Source organism: Heliconius melpomene, chromosome 17 (assembly GCF_056956725.1).
Source record: "Heliconius melpomene rosina isolate 202511_hmr_F chromosome 17, ASM5695672v1, whole genome shotgun sequence".
Lineage (NCBI taxonomy): Eukaryota > Metazoa > Arthropoda > Insecta > Lepidoptera > Nymphalidae > Heliconius > Heliconius melpomene.
The window spans coordinates 7,191,807-7,207,887 of record NC_140405.1 but is presented as its reverse complement, the minus strand read 5'-3'; the positions used below and the strand labels follow the sequence as shown (position 1 = coordinate 7,207,887).

At 31.3% G+C, this 16,081-nt stretch overlaps 3 protein-coding genes across 3 annotated transcripts; 1 reads left to right on the top strand and 2 right to left on the bottom strand.

Annotated features, from left to right (window-relative positions):
• Window positions 1–1,704: 1,704 nt before the first annotated feature.
• LOC146530075 (transmembrane reductase CYB561D2-like) lies at window positions 1,705–3,925 on the bottom strand. The gene is made up of 2 exons (XM_085200571.1): window positions 3,588–3,925; window positions 1,705–3,428 (listed from the first exon to the last, which is right to left on the bottom strand). Exons 1-2 carry the CDS (start codon window positions 3,771–3,773, stop codon window positions 2,913–2,915), a joined length of 702 nt encoding a protein of 233 aa, XP_085056697.1. The 5' UTR covers window positions 3,774–3,925; the 3' UTR covers window positions 1,705–2,912.
• A 7,820-nt stretch (window positions 3,926–11,745) lies between these two features.
• Window positions 11,746–12,885, top strand: SkpA (S-phase kinase associated protein 1 SKP1-related A). Its single transcript, XM_085200112.1, has 2 exons — window positions 11,746–11,967; window positions 12,057–12,885. The coding sequence occupies exon 2, from the start codon at window positions 12,057–12,059 to the stop codon at window positions 12,543–12,545; it is 489 nt and encodes a 162-aa protein (XP_085056238.1). The 5' UTR covers window positions 11,746–11,967; the 3' UTR covers window positions 12,546–12,885.
• A 1,109-nt stretch (window positions 12,886–13,994) lies between these two features.
• LOC146530073 (uncharacterized) lies at window positions 13,995–16,079 on the bottom strand. Its single transcript, XM_085200690.1, has 2 exons — window positions 14,580–16,079; window positions 13,995–14,309 (listed from the first exon to the last, which is right to left on the bottom strand). The coding sequence occupies exons 1-2, from the start codon at window positions 14,888–14,890 to the stop codon at window positions 14,075–14,077; spliced, it is 546 nt and encodes a 181-aa protein (XP_085056816.1). The 5' UTR covers window positions 14,891–16,079; the 3' UTR covers window positions 13,995–14,074.
• Between the last annotated feature and the right edge of the window lie 2 nt (window positions 16,080–16,081).

Sequence of the window (16,081 nt, the reverse complement as noted above, 5' to 3'; positions counted from 1 at the left end):
ATGGGGCATCTATCCCACTGCGGCATCTATCCTGGTTTTACCCTAATTGATAATTCAGTATAAATAAAAGTTTAAAGCCATTTTAAATTCATTAATATATATTAACATATTACAAGACACAAATTTAATTTATTTCAAATATTTCACATAATAATAATAATGCATTACTTCTTTCATGCTTTTTAAGCTAAAGTTAAGTTTTCATTTCCATTTCCTTTTTTATAAAAAAATATAGTGTATACTTTAAAAATTTCAATTGAAAAAAATAAATAAAAGCAATCAATCAACTCTTGTTTGCAGAAAGTACTATTACTATACTATTACTACTATAAGTAGTACTATTGTAGTACTATTTAAATTTAGACAAAGTTGCATGTAATGGAAAATTTCTCTAACAATTACTTAGAGCCGAATCAAAATTTATACAGTATCGAAAGATTATGTATAGTCACTGTATCGATACAAAAATCGAATTAATCGTATTCCTTTGTGTCGATACAAGTGATACAAAAATAAATATTCTTATTCTTACTGACAAGTGACAACTGACCACAGAACACATTTACTCAACTGCAACTGACAACTGTCAACTGACATGGAGGTACTACTAGCTTTAGGTATATGTGTAATATTTATAGTTATAGACACTATAGCAAGGAACATATACTAGCACTATAGCTACATAAATATTTTGATTTTTTCAATTTAATTAAGTTAATCTTGAATCATCGACATAGAGTACTTTGTAATATACTATAATCTACGAGATAACACAATAAATAAGATTAATTCTTGTTTCTTTGTTGTCTCCTAAGGAATAATAAATCACTCTTAGAAATAATAAATTTCTGTAGCTATCTTTAATTTTTAAAATAAATTATTTACTTATATGCCTAATAATAAAATTAATATTTATATTATTAGGCATATTAGAACGAACTTGTAACTTGTAGTTCTTGGACACTGCTTTAACGCTCTGACTGTGACTACTGATCCGTTTTTATCTAGCTACGAGTTCCGCTGAGTTCAATTCGTTAAATATTCTAAAAAACCTTTTATTTGTGAGAAATATCACTTTAAAGATGACATTAATAATATTCTTCACACTGCATATTACCGCATATTACGCGCTAATTTGTTATTAGTTAATATTTTTCATTCCCCCGAGTGGGAATGAAACCCACAGTCATCGCGTTTACTGTCGCACGTTTACGTCACTGCGCTACTATGCGCGGTATATAACGTGTACCTATAAAAACTGAATGCAATATACAGAATGGAAGCGTCTGGGCTCCTTTTACGGAAGTAGCAAATAAGGTATAGGTATTTCAAACCCATACATAAAAAAAATATTAAGATTCGTCGACAGTTTAAACGTAGAATAATTTTCATTTCATGTTTTTTATCCATATTGTACTACGTGTGATGCAGTTACGAATAGATACCAATAACGTAAACACCTACTACTACAAAAATACCACTAAACGACCTGCCACTTTTCCTTCTCAAAAAACATACCAGGACGAGAAAGAGATATTTCTCGTATTAACACGCAATGTCTTGAATTAGGTGGTGCATGTGTGGTTAGGTTACGTCTGCCTACCCTGCTATCTGAGGGATACAGTGTGAAGAGAATAAAATGTGTCGCATTTTTTTTTAACTCTATATTAATCTTAACTATATATAAAGGAGTAAAAAAATATATTTCTTCACTTTTATATGCATATATTTTATATATTCACGTACATGGAGTAGAACATTCGCTAATTACATTTATTATAAGAATATAAGCCTCAAAATATAGGAATGTATATTTTTTTATGTAAACAACAAGCATAAATATATTACATATTTAATATTTCAAGTTAGATTTATTTGTAACTTTATTTATTTTTTTATGTTTAGTAATTCCATAGTAACTAGTTGTGATTATTAGATATATATATGAGATAAGACATTATTTTATAGAAAATAACGAACATTTCTAAAAAAACAATATATATAAAAAAAAATAAAAAATACCCTGTTTCTTAAGTATTAAGCAAAAAAAAATTACTTATAACAAGAACTTAAAACAATAAACAGTTGTAAAAAGCACCAGCAGATTAAAAGCAAACATAAAAAAACCAAATAACATTTAAATATATTATTTCAAATAGCAACACTATTATATAAATAGCAATACACATTAAATACACAATTTTATAACTACATATATGTCTACAGCAATATTTATCAAAAAGTTAACTAGTTCCATCTAAATCTAAATTCTTTGGAAAATAATGTTAAGATCCTCATTTATAGACAAACTAATTTATATGATTATCATATGATTACTGTTTAAAATGTATATTATTATCTCCACAAACCAATCTTATTTATAATATATGTTGTAGTACATAATCCACATTGTGTAAATCTCTTAATAACAAAATAAAAACTTTAAAAACTTCATCAAAATCTTAAGACATAGAAGATACAAATTAACCAATACAATTTAAAAATTGTCATGCAGATCAAATCATTATTTCCATGTTATTAATGTGTTATGTTCTAACATACAGCCCAAACTTATAGTAAATATAGTTTTGATTAAATCAGTGTAACAAATATATCTCAAATATTATGTCTTATAATAAAATCTTTGGCACACTTTTTATTTACTTTATATATTTCACTTTTATCATTTAACAATAACTAACATTATTGAAGTTATTTTTACTACCAAAAATATATGCCAATACTTTCATATTTCAGTACTTTTGATATGAGACTATTATGCTATATATCAATAATAATAAAAATACAATATATTTTGGCTTCTGTTAAACACTTTAGATATAGTTTTTTATATTTAGAGAACTGAATATCACATAAACATATTTTGTTATTATTATAGCATTATTAAATGTTTAGTTATTGGAACATCCAAGTCTTTCTTTTAAACGAAAATAAACTTTGAGAGTAGGGCGTAAAACAGTCAATATCATTATTGTTAGAACCAAGATGAGACATGTATATCTTAATATTTCTCCAAAACTCCACCATGCAGAAAAAGTGCCCAGTATTATTGTTATTATCCCCAGACAAAATGTTAAAAGACCAAAAGATGCATGAATGAGCTTAGTATAAATTGGTGCAAGATAGTCCTTTAATTTTAGGCTACAAAGTGCACACAATCCTCCTAGACTAGCACTAGCCATAAATATCAAAGCTGTTAATCCAAATTTTCCATGTAAGGTAGTAAAATGTTCCTTGTCATGTATAATCTTATTGGAAAGGATACAGAAAAATCCAATTGAAATAAATGCAATTGCAACTAATTGTATAACCCAGTGACGAGCACTTCTTAGACGAATAGGCATCCACTCTGTGGCTAAGTCTCCAGGAGTAACAGCATTCACTGCAGATGTCATAAATAACAGCCACTAGAAGCAAAAAAGATATCATAAATGACATAATAATTGCGTAATAACGAAAATTATATTAACAATTATAGATTATATAATACTTAGTTTATCGCACCATGAGTTAACTGATAATGAACAATAAATTTATCTTACTAACTAGAATGTGTAGATACTTACACCTATAGACATAAAAGTTGGATGAAATGCAAATAAAGATACTCCATCTTTAAAGCTACAGTAAATGATAACTCCAGTAAAGATAAGCGCACATATGTTACTTAGAAGATTTAAATAACTTGGTTTTGAATGGATATTTGGAGATACAAGCTGTGATGTTTCCGATGTCCTATCTCCAGGAGCCATATCTTTTGTATAAATGTATTATATCCTCCAATAAAGCTCAACAATGAGCTATTATAAAATTTCACTTATGACCGGTACTTTTTGTACAGTGATAGCTACCCCGATACAAAAACACAAGTTCTCCTCAGTTTTATTCTTATACGTCACTTTTACATACATTAATCACTAGTGTTGCCTACAGCAGGCTAAATTAATTCCTCAGGTTTTTAATTTTTTTAACCGACTTCTGTAAGAAAAGGAGGTCTCAATTCGACTGTATTTTTTATTTTTTTGTTAAATATTTAAAAAATATATATACTATCATAGAATTAAAAATATAGCTTGTTTTGTAAGCTTCATTAAATTTAAATATTTAAATATTATACCCTAAACTAGAGGCGCGAACCGGACCTCAATTTTGATTTGCTGCGCTCGCAAAATCTCGGTAGTGTTCACATATTGAGCGAAATGAGCATCAATTGTTTTCTAAGCTCAATTATAGTTACATTAATCATATGATCGGAACGTTACGCGTAGGCGCCTAGCGTTACCCAAAGGAGACAATTTTTTTTACTTGCTAAATGGAATAATCAAGTCCATTGAATTTTTAGTTTTTTTTTTCGTCTAAAACTATCTACGTGGTCATATTTTCATCTCAATCGGTCAAACCGCTTGGGAGCCTATTGGTGACAAAGAGTGTAAAAAGTCTCCAGTTGAGCGCTCCGCTCGCTTCGCTCAATGATTTAAAGTTACCCTGAAATAAGTTTAAGACATTATATCGCGAAGAAGGTACAATAATAGCTAGAACTAAAAAAGTAAAAACTTAATTGAAAGTAAAATAATAATTGTAGACGAGAAAATATTATTGTTTAATTTACAATATTTTGGGTAGATTATTTAAGATACAACACTACTACAGCATATACACATTAAATTCCAAGAGACGCAGGAATTTTTTAAATCAATAATCCAATATATTGTATTGTGACTTGTGTTGCTAGCTTGTGATCACCTTCTAAGCTTTAACTTGGCTTTTAAGCCCGTAAAATTCTCGGTATATAATACTCTCGTTAAACTGTTTTAATTTAGAGAATTTACATAATACAAAAAAAATCTAAAAGTTTTATATGTTTATAGATAAATATGTAATAAGAATCTAATAATTTTAAATTGTTTAACCCTATATTAAAGATTTTTTACTTATAATTAAAATTTGATTAAAGAAAATTAACTATTTTCGTAGTGGGCAGGATAAATAGGATCTCTGGTTGTATGCATTTAAAAGCGTTTTTGATTTTCTTTGACGAAACACAAGATAAAGAGAACATTAAAAGTATCAAACGATGAGGCAAATTATTGCTTAAATAAATAAAACATGCTATCAATATATTGAATGAAATATGTTTCAAAATGTAATTAATATTGAAAGTATTCATTAAACATGTAGGTGTACAAACAGTGAATATTATGCGAGATTAAATTATCTACTTCTGGCATTTGTTATTTACATCGTCCTAGCACTTTAGGACAGCATCAGACGGATATAAGCTACAGATACAGTATCCTATATATTTGATCCTCAGTCACGAAAGCACAATGTTTCGTCTCGATCGGTGTCCTGGTAGCGTTCAAATAAATTGAGATTTTAATTGAAATTTTGATTTAAAAATATTATTTCACACTATTCTTTAGCTACAATTGATTCAAAAGAATCTATAATTAGGTTTCAGAAGTGAAATATCAAAAGAAAACTACACAACACTAATGTTACAAATACAATCTTATTTATTAAAAATCAAAATAACTATAAACTGAAGTTTATATAACTAGAAACTTATATAAAACACCAACAACATTCGAAAACACATATAGGTATTTACTCAGTGTTAATTATAGCAGCTCTTTTGACCAATTCACAATATTTATTAATTAAAACATTTAAATTACTTTATAACTTGCTAATAATTATCTATTAACAACCTAGTAACAAATCACATCGACTACAACACGTGTAACCTCAAATATATGAGGGCCAAATATGTCTTCCCGCTTAAATTAGTAACTTAATAACAAAATGAAAAGAGCGGGCCATTTGATATTGACAGTGACATTGACACATTGCAGTACTATATTTGACAGTTGACATTTGTAGCACGGAAGTCTCCTAACTCGGCCATTCTGACCCTGCGTCGTCCCCGACGTAGCTGATTCAGTTGCCTGATCACATGCTGGTGCATCCCGATTAGCCCCAAAGTCATCGGCGTCGTTTCATGGCTGTATTGATGAAAATTCTACAGTAGTACCATATTCGCTGTCTTCATCATCTAAAATTTTAAGTTTATAAATGTCTAAACAATACAACATAAGCGGATAGGCAATCAAAATATACAGACAAAAGATATAAAAATAAAAAGTTTTGAGAGCTCTCATTTTTAACCCTGTAAAATCTTCATATCCAAGTATGTTCAGTCCGGTGCAGCAAACTCCGGAACCTGTGAACAGAACAGTCAGAAGGCGTCCCCTCTGTCTGCCAGGACCAAATGTCCACATAGACGTCACATGGCCACAAAGACCAAACGTCAGCAAGGACCAAATGTCCACAAGGCCATAATGTCAGCAAGGACCAAATGTCCACCTTGACCACAAGGACCAAACGTCCTTCAGAGCCACATGCTCTTCACAAAATCTTTCAGGGCCACACACCCGTCAAAATTTCTCAGGCCATATGCCTCATCAGACCAAACGTCTGATACAAGTCAAAGTCAAAAGTCAAAGTCAAAACACCCAACCCAACCCCATGTCTGTGCCCAAAGGGACCACACATCCAATTGAATTCAATAAACAAACTGCCACATTACACCAGTATTGTACACTAAGCCCCACCTTGGTTGTCACACAAAAATTAAACAATTAGAAAAAGAATTAATGGAGGAAGAGAAAAAATAAAATGTCAGTCTGTATGTATGTAAACATGTAATGATTTAGAAAGAAATTGTGCTAGACAACAAAGCAAGAATTAGTGCAATACAGTTAAATTAACTTGTCAATGAAAAAGGCAGTACAAATTTCCAGTCACTAATCCCCATGCCATTGTACCATGTTAGAGCTCCTCAAGTGGTTTAACTACCACCACTCAATAATTAATTGCCTCAGTCTTATAGAAGCTCGGCCTAACCTGACCTCTATTTATAATTCAACCAACATGTTCAATTTCTGTTGAAGTAATAAACATATTCGAAATTTTATAGGAAAATCGATTTTTTTGTTTGAGTATTAATAGTAACTGAATCTCATCATAACGCATTATCAACACGTCATCAACATATTCTAAAACATGACCACATTCAATATGTGTTTACATAAAATATGACAACATTCAACACATGTTTACATAAAATATTCATAACCACCACCACCACCAAATTATCCGTGTGTGATCATCAATCAAAGGGAGAAGATAGCTTCCTCCGACATTCAACCCTTTCAGTGCCCCACAATCAACACATATCCAGTCATACACACTTTGGATTGCACCCTCCAACACACATACTACACTCCTCTCTTCAAGATAGCTGACAATTTCATGTACTTTAAGCTTTTCCCCACCCCATATAGAAGATAAGCATTTTCCCATATTTACCGTTGTTTGCACATTTAATGGCACTGGCGATTGAATAATGTGAAAATTTATTTATTATGTACATAAGAGAATCCAGCTAATAACTTAAGTGGTACATTAATGTGTTGCCAAACGCTGAATGTGCTGACAGACACTTCAATACAGACACACTTCACACTTCAGACCAGGACAATAGATATTCCTAGGCATTGTTTACTCCTCACTAATTAAGTTGTCTGAATTTGTCTTCTATATCATAAACAATAAATTATTATTTACTATAAACATTCTTCTGGTTTCAATTTCCCATTTTAATCTGTTTAAAATAGTTCAAACTCCTTAACCTCATAATAGTAGTACACAGAAATCTTTTGCTACAATAATCTCTCCCACTAATTACTTATATAGCCATTAATAGAGATAAGTCTAAATATTGTATCCTCAGTAATATACTCGTAAGTAATAGTTGTAAACTTAGTCTTAGCAAAAATTATATATGTAGTAATCATAATGAACTTGATGGTAATCGATAATCCTATTTGTGAAACTGAAATTATGTCTATGTATGTTATGGCTTTTAATTCACTTCCTACTATTTGTAAAACAAATTTTATTTTAGGAAATTTACATTTTTGTCAATCACTAGGTAATAACTGATGGGTCTTTATTTATTCAAATCTACTAAATTGCATGTTAATTGTAATAACAATGATTTCAATGTAACTTTATTTGACACTGGAGTTTTAACTTTGAAGCTGAATTTATTTACTGTTACCTACAACATATGTTACAGATGTAATTAATTAATTATTAATATTTAGTCTCTATATACATTCTACCATTAGGCATGAAAATATTACATTTGGTTTTATTAACATAAAATTTACAATTTTTATATTTACTTGTTATGTAAAATTTATGAGTTCAATTAATCCAACAATTAAATTAAATTCTACTCATTCTGATTTCAATCTTATAGCAGACAATTGTTGCAATTGCACATAAATTAAAAATATTAATAATCCTAATTTGTTTAATTTAATAAATCCTAAGTTATATACAAGGTTTGCACCCTTATCTGCAGCATTGCATCACTTCAATACTATGTATGCATTAATAAGTCATTAGTATAAAACATAGTTAGTCTACCTGAAACTCTCCTAACAGCCACACATTTTTCTGTCTCCACTGTGACTCAATTCTATTTGTTTTATGATTGAGACTTTAATTAATATGTTTTAAATTATTACCAAATCTCTTTTTAATTGATTAAATCTTTTTTTCTTTTTTTTAAAACAACTTTAAGCCAAATGTACATAACAGCACACACATTCTACATACAATAACATCAGCATCTATAATAACTAGAACAGACATGCAAGATCTCGGAACAACTATCAAGTCAGTTCCAAGTGAGAACTCATCAATAGCCAAGGGCACAAAACCATTTCCTGCCAACAAAGTAACAGTATTACTCACCCTCCAAGTGAGAGCTCATCAATAGCCAAGGAAACACAACCATTTCCTTCCAACAAAGTAACAGTATTACTCACTCTCTAAGGTACAGTTAATTGATTCTCCCTCACACAACTAACATTTCAAAACAAACAAAGGTTACAAGTCATACTGCTACCATTTCTAGGTTTCCTTATCCAATGTTACTCACACCCCCTTCACCATCAATAAAATTGTTCCAATCTAAAAGAATTGTGTACCAAACGCCCAATTATTAAGCTATGAATCTCTTCTTTCTTTTTTTTTTTTTTTAGTCACTATGAATTATGCTCAACTGGCAAGCTCGAAACGCCATATATCAAGAATTCAATTCAATTCACTAAGCCCTATATACATTGACAAGAATCATCTCTAGGCAAACTGGCACCCGTCTCTCCTCTAGCACACTAAGCACAACCACAGGACTCTTCAGAATCAGCCTGCATAAAACATCAACCACCTATGATCACCAGTAATCACTCACTCACTCATTCAACCATGAACATCACCCTTAAGGCGCCCAGAGTCATGTGATAAACATTCTGAATCATTCCAGTTATTAGCACTTCTAACCCTCTCCACCTCCTCACACTATAGCTCAATATTATTGATAACAGAGTCAGTTTGATATAAAATAGTTTTGTATTATTCCAATATTTAAAGAAGATATTGCATCAGAAAGATTACGGGCTAACTTGGTAACCCCTGAAGTACATTGAGAAGGTGATGAGGTATCAGAGGCCATACTTTCAGATAATGCACCTTTGGGAAAAGTATCAAATCTAACTGTTAATCATTTAAATTTGTTTTTAACAAACTAGCATGACAGGTTGAATTATGAGAAGGAATATTATTTTGTATACCTTTTTCAAGTTTGTCTAATCTCCAAAGAAATGCATTGTAATGCTTACCAGTAGAGGCACTCAGATACCTGGAGACACACAGAGACGTGTCGCGCATTGCAAGCAGAAGCGCGCATACACGTGCGAGGACGCGTCGCTCATCAGTATCAGAGGCGCGCAGACACGCGCGGGAACCGCATCGAGAGCAGTGGCGCGCAGATACGCGCGGGAACCGCATCGAGAGCAGTGGCGCGCAGATATGCGCGGGGACCGCATCGCAAGCAGTCTCGCAGGCGCATCGCACATTGCGAGTAGAGGGTGTGCAGACGCACACCAAGATGCGCAGGAATGCGTCGCACATCGCGAGCTGAGGGCGTGCAGAGGCACACCAAGACGCGCAGGAAAGCGTCGCGCATCGCGAGCTGAGGTCGTGCAGAGGCACACCAAGACGCTCAGGTAAGCGTCGCGCATCGCGAGCTGAGCGCGTGCAGAGGCACACCAAGACGCGCAGGAAAGCGTCGCGCATCGCGAGCTGAGGTCGTGCAGAGGCACACCAAGACGCGCAGGAAAGCGTCGCACATCGCCAGCAGAGGTACACAGAGACGCGCGGGGACGCGTCACTTGTCGTGGAAGCAGAAGCACCTCATAGCGGCACGGCGGCGGCATGAATGTCCTGCAACAGCACCATGAAAGCACCAGCGCGAGCGCTCGAAACACCCTTAGCGCTCGAGTCTCATAACGTGGCCTTCAAATGACTTAACCTATCTCGCTAACCGCGACCACGTGTCGTGTCCGGTCGACGTGATTTGTTTTGTGATTTACCTCCAGCATCACCCATATTTAACACTGTATTTCTGTATAGGCAATAAATAATTTAAGAAAAGAGAAATGATGAAACTGGTGTTTTATTTGCTTTCACAAAAATAACAAAATTATAAAGTACAAGGATCTGGCCTGATGGGCTTAGATAGGTATCCCACTTCTGAAATTAGGTTTCAGAAGTGAAATATCAAAAGAAAACTACACAACACTAATGTTACAAATACAATCTTATTTATTAAAAATCAAAATAACTATAAACTGAAGTTTATATAACTAGAAACTTATATAAAACACCAACAACATTCGAAAACACATATAGGTATTTACTCAGTGTTAATTATAGCAGCTCTTTTGACCAATTCACAATATTTATTAATTAAAACATTTAAATTACTTTATAACTTGCTAATAATTATCTATTAACAACCTAGTAACAAATCACATCGACTACAACACGTGTAACCTCAAATATATGAGGGCCAAATATGTCTTCCCGCTTAAATTAGTAACTTGTTGTTGTTGCTCTTTATTTATGGCGTTCCGAGCGTGCCAATTCAGCACTAATCACTTCGCCAGTGTCACGTTGAATGGAAAACACACAAAGGAGAATGTACGGTAAAACAGATAATATAACGCAATAGGAGAATGAATTAGTAACTTAATAACAAAATGAAAAGAGCGGGCCATTTGATATTGACAGTGACATTGACACATTGCAGTACTATATTTGACAGTTGACATTTGTAGCACGGAAGTCTCCTAACTCTATGTTTTATTGATGATATTAAAAAGGTTATAAAATGTAGTGTCCAGTATACGATGAAATAAATTTAAATATAAAGGAACTCTAATTGAGGCTTGAACAGTCCTATAACAAGCTATCCTTATTTATAATTAAAAAATCTAATCAAATGAGCTGAATGAGATACAGCGTGTATCTCGAACACAGCAAGGTAGGCAGAGGGAACCTAATTAGTCATTATTTTCAATAATTGTCATTGTCCGTACAAGCCTTATTTAGCGAATTCCATCTTTTATAAGAAATAGTGATAGTTTATTAATACCACTTCATCAAACGTGTATTATAATGCCCAAACTTATATCTCATAGCAAAATTTAACTTTACACGCCGTACATACATACAGTGCAATGGTTTCTTGACTAATCATTAAATTATTTTTGTTAATCTGTGGCACAAAAAACATATTACTTGTCTATAGCTGATTCTTTCTGTGCCTGTAATAGAATCACTAATCTTAAATCTCAGTCAATATTTTATAACAATATAGTCCGCGAATATAATACCTTTAACGACTTTACTGTTTGAGTTCTTGTTCTTTTATATTTTGCATTAGTAAATAGTAATATAATTAGCTCAATTTATAAATTACCTAGTTGTCAGTCATTAGCTTGAATACCGCATTTGTGCCCTGCAAAGGTGAGCTAGTTAGAGAAACTATTTTTACAAAAAAGATGGCGTCTCTAATAAAATAATAATAATAAAACTTATATTCATAATATTTACAGATGCCGAATATCAGAATACAATCGTCGGACAATGAAATATTTGATGTCGATGTGGAAATAGCTAAATGTTCAGTTACAATCAAAACAATGTTAGAAGACTTGGGCATGGACGATGACGAAGAGGAGGTAGTCCCACTGCCCAATGTCAATTCAGCTATTCTTAAAAAAGTTATACAGTGGGCCACTTATCATAAGGATGATCCTCCAATTCCAGAAGATGATGAAAACAAAGAAAAACGCACTGATGATATTTCATCTTGGGATGCAGATTTTTTAAAAGTTGATCAAGGAACTCTCTTTGAATTAATTTTAGCAGCGAATTATTTAGATATTAAAGGTCTTTTAGATGTTACCTGCAAGACAGTCGCAAATATGATAAAGGGTAAAACACCAGAGGAAATTCGTAAAACCTTTAACATTAAAAATGATTTTACAGCATCAGAGGAAGAACAAGTCCGAAAAGAAAATGAATGGTGTGAAGAGAAATAAAAAATATTTATCAATCCTTACAGTTTAAAATCTAAATTTAACTAGTGGCAACTTCTGTTTCTTATAGTGATGTATGTTAAAGTAATATGAATGTATTATGTATCCAAAAGTATTATAATTTGGAACATTGCTTTAAAAAAAATACTTTTGTTAGTTATTTAAGATTTGCATAAAAAATTACATGTCCGATATGGTTTGGATATTCCACATTCATATCTAGTTTTTAGATGAATTAACCAACATTGAATCTGAAATTTGATATGAAATCTGTTATTCACACCTTTCCTGATGTCAATATTGTTCTGTACACTAGACTAAACAATAAAACTCATATACTTAATCGAAGAGTGTATATTATTTGATTCTTTTTTTACTTTTCTTTTAGTTTTAACTGGATGTAATTCTGTCCTATTACACTAAATGTAACATAGTCTTATGTATGTCATTGAAAATATTTTAATCTTAATTTGTTTAATCATTCTATGATTTTTTGCAAGATGAAATTTTTAATTCAAAATTTACATTTTTTTCTTTAAAAGCTTAGGGTTACACACCTATTTTTTATTTCTGTATGAATCTTGCAATTAGTCAAGACTATTAGCAGATGTGGTGGATATTTCAAACATCCACCACACTGCTCTCATTGGAGCTATTGCCCATTTGTACCAAGGACTACTGCATCAGACCGTAGTCTCTTTTTAAGTCAACAGATTGCTTCCGGGATTGTTAGCTGCCCTGCTAATTTATTCAGGTGCCTCAATAGCCTAGATTTGTATTGAGTTGCCTCAATATCTATTTTTCCCTCACAAAAAGCCACAGAGCGTTAGATACATTTTTCAAAATAATATTCTGCAAAGAAGGTCTTAAAGTGCTGCCTGTTCAATCTAAATGACGAAAATGTTTAATCATAAATAAAGTATAATTTAATTTTTTTAAATCTTTACATTCATCAAGTCTGTTGGTAAATGCAATGGTTGTGTCTGGGGACAAAATTATTTGCATTTCCCTATTCTGGTATATACATATATATATATATATATATATATATATATATAAATCTGCAATCAGTCAAGACTAAACAGATGGCTTGCTTTTCTATATGGCAATTCTGGTAATTACACAAAGTAGCAGCTCATCATCATGATGCCACTCATCATTTTATATTGACTAAATTGGGTGCAATACAGCTTGTGGCCTAAAGCGTTTGTAGATGAATTTTTATTCTTAAATTTTCATATTAGTGAGCACTTTCTCCTTGATATTATCGTAGAGGAAGGGTTGGGATGGGGATAAAATTCATTTCTATTAAGACATACTTCTTACAATGTCTATAAATTATACAATAAAATTTTTGTTATAATAAAACAAATGCTATAAATTTAATATATTTTGTAATTATTATATAATAATTAATATCAAATTATATTACATTTTTATTTTTGTAAAGACTTATATTAATAATATAAATATGTAGGTAATTACATTTGCTCCCAATTATAAACATAATATAAAATATTTCCAGCATTCAATTATACAATAGCTCTATAAGACTCCTCAGATGATTGAAATGTATCCAATATAAGCATATTATCAATGCAATTTAATAAAGGGCTATAAAATTTTCGCTGGCAACTTCCACACGTAGATGCTCCAAATAAGAAGCCAAAAAACCAGACTAACACTATTAAAATCAAAAATATATAAATACATTTATTTGGATCCAAGAGACAGTTTTTACAACAAATGTAGATATCATACACCAATCTGAAAATATGCAGTGTTACTTTTTTTTTGGAAATATCGAAAAATACATAATTATGTTATTGTGGTTATAATATGTATGTATGTATATTGGTTATTATTACATGGAGGATAAAAATAAATTCATATTTCAATTAATTTCATTTCTGCTACTAAACTCGATTTTAATGAGATCGATTGGTAAATGAGTGTAGCAAGCTAAGGGTCTTGAAGCCAATGTAAGCAAAGTTGGGGCTACAAATAGTATAAGTTACAACATAAAGTTATATTTACCTAGGGCATCTACCATTATCATAGACAAATTGGTCTGTTTCGTTTAAAAGTTTCTGAAGTTGTTGTTGCGCTAAGGCAATAACAGGACATTTTTTATGAAGAATATGTGCTATATCACTATCTGTATCTATATCACAGCTACAGCATGCAGAATCTACTGTATTTCTTTCATGTCTTGGAGACTCTAGGTCTTGAGTTGTGTCCTCTCTTCTATCATTTACGTAAGCATCAATATAAATTCCATTTCTGTTTTTGAAAGACTTTCTCCTATAGTGTAATATATTTTGAATCTGATAATCATCAGCTTGCATTTAGCAATAATATCTTATTTGTCAAATTGTTTACTTGGTAAATAGATATAAGATTTGGTAACAAGCTGACACTCAGAAAAACAAATGTCAATGAATTAATTTTCATAAATTTCACATAAGTCATATTGCTTTGAATTATATTCAAATAAAAAAAATACTTTGTTGTTTACGTATTATAAGCATAGCTGCTAGCTAGAACCTAGCTAGCTAGCTAGCGTTGCGAAATGTCCCGATTTTGATGAGACGTCCCGATTTTTAGCCCAAAAAATAAATAGCCCGTTTGGAACAAGCATACCGACTGTGAGAAATATTTTCTAAGTCTAATATTAAAATTAGTTATTAATCATTAAATAGAAATACATATAAGTAGGTATTCCTAAGTTAGGTATAATTATTCGGACGAAAATAATATCATTTAAGTCATAAAAACGTCACGTTTTTCCAGTAAAAAACATTTTACATTGATATCTATCACCGGTGAAACTTTTTTAAAACTCAAATAAATAGGTTAATAATAAATTCATTGTACATTATTTGATTTTTTGTTCCGTTTTTTGGCGAAAGAATGCCGCATTTCTACGTCAAAATGTTGTTAAAATGAAAAAAACTGAATAGAACCAGAACTGTTACTAGTAATTTCTACTTTATTGTTCTATATAATAATATTATAAAACTAGATTAAAAAACTACTAATGATAAAAAAAAATACTAATAAAATATAAGCATAAAATTTCAAATTATAAACTTTAAAAATAATTTCTTGAAAATTGCAATTAGTATGTAGATTGTAGAATTACGAATACTGAAATATCAGTAAAACTTTAATTACCTACAGTTTAAATTTCAGGTACCTACAACTTTATATTATATCTATTTAACTATACGTCATAAATGCTGTGAATTTCTTACAATATTTACATAAGTAGTTTAACATTATCATAGGTAATACCTTAGCTTAGTATTGACATTTCGTTTTCCACTTTTCACCCAATTTTACGACCACGACGGCCTCTTTAACATTCGCAGTATAAGAACACGTTCATGATTAACGTCAATCTATAGAATGGCTTTTTTTATCTACGACCAAAATTATTAAAATACAATATATATTTATTATACAAATAATGCGTATTTACATGTAAACGGTCAAGATTACGTTTAAATATATTAAGATAGCATACTACTACGTAT

What these genes read in the sequence shown, in the direction of transcription:
- LOC146530075 (XM_085200571.1), bottom strand. Translation starts at nt 3,773, where the DNA reads ATGGCTCCTGGAGATAGGACATCGGAAACATCACAGCTTGTATCTCCA. An exon ending in CAACTTTTATGTCTATAGGT is followed by an intron (nt 3,429 to 3,587) that starts GTAAGTATCTAC and finishes TTTTGCTTCTAG; the next exon opens with TGGCTGTTATTTATGACATC.
- SkpA (XM_085200112.1), top strand. Translation starts at nt 12,057, where the DNA reads ATGCCGAATATCAGAATACAATCGTCGGACAATGAAATATTTGATGTC.
- LOC146530073 (XM_085200690.1), bottom strand. Translation starts at nt 14,890, where the DNA reads ATGCAAGCTGATGATTATCAGATTCAAAATATATTACACTATAGGAGA. An exon ending in GATAATGGTAGATGCCCTAG is followed by an intron (nt 14,310 to 14,579) that starts GTAAATATAACT and finishes GCATATTTTCAG; the next exon opens with ATTGGTGTATGATATCTACA.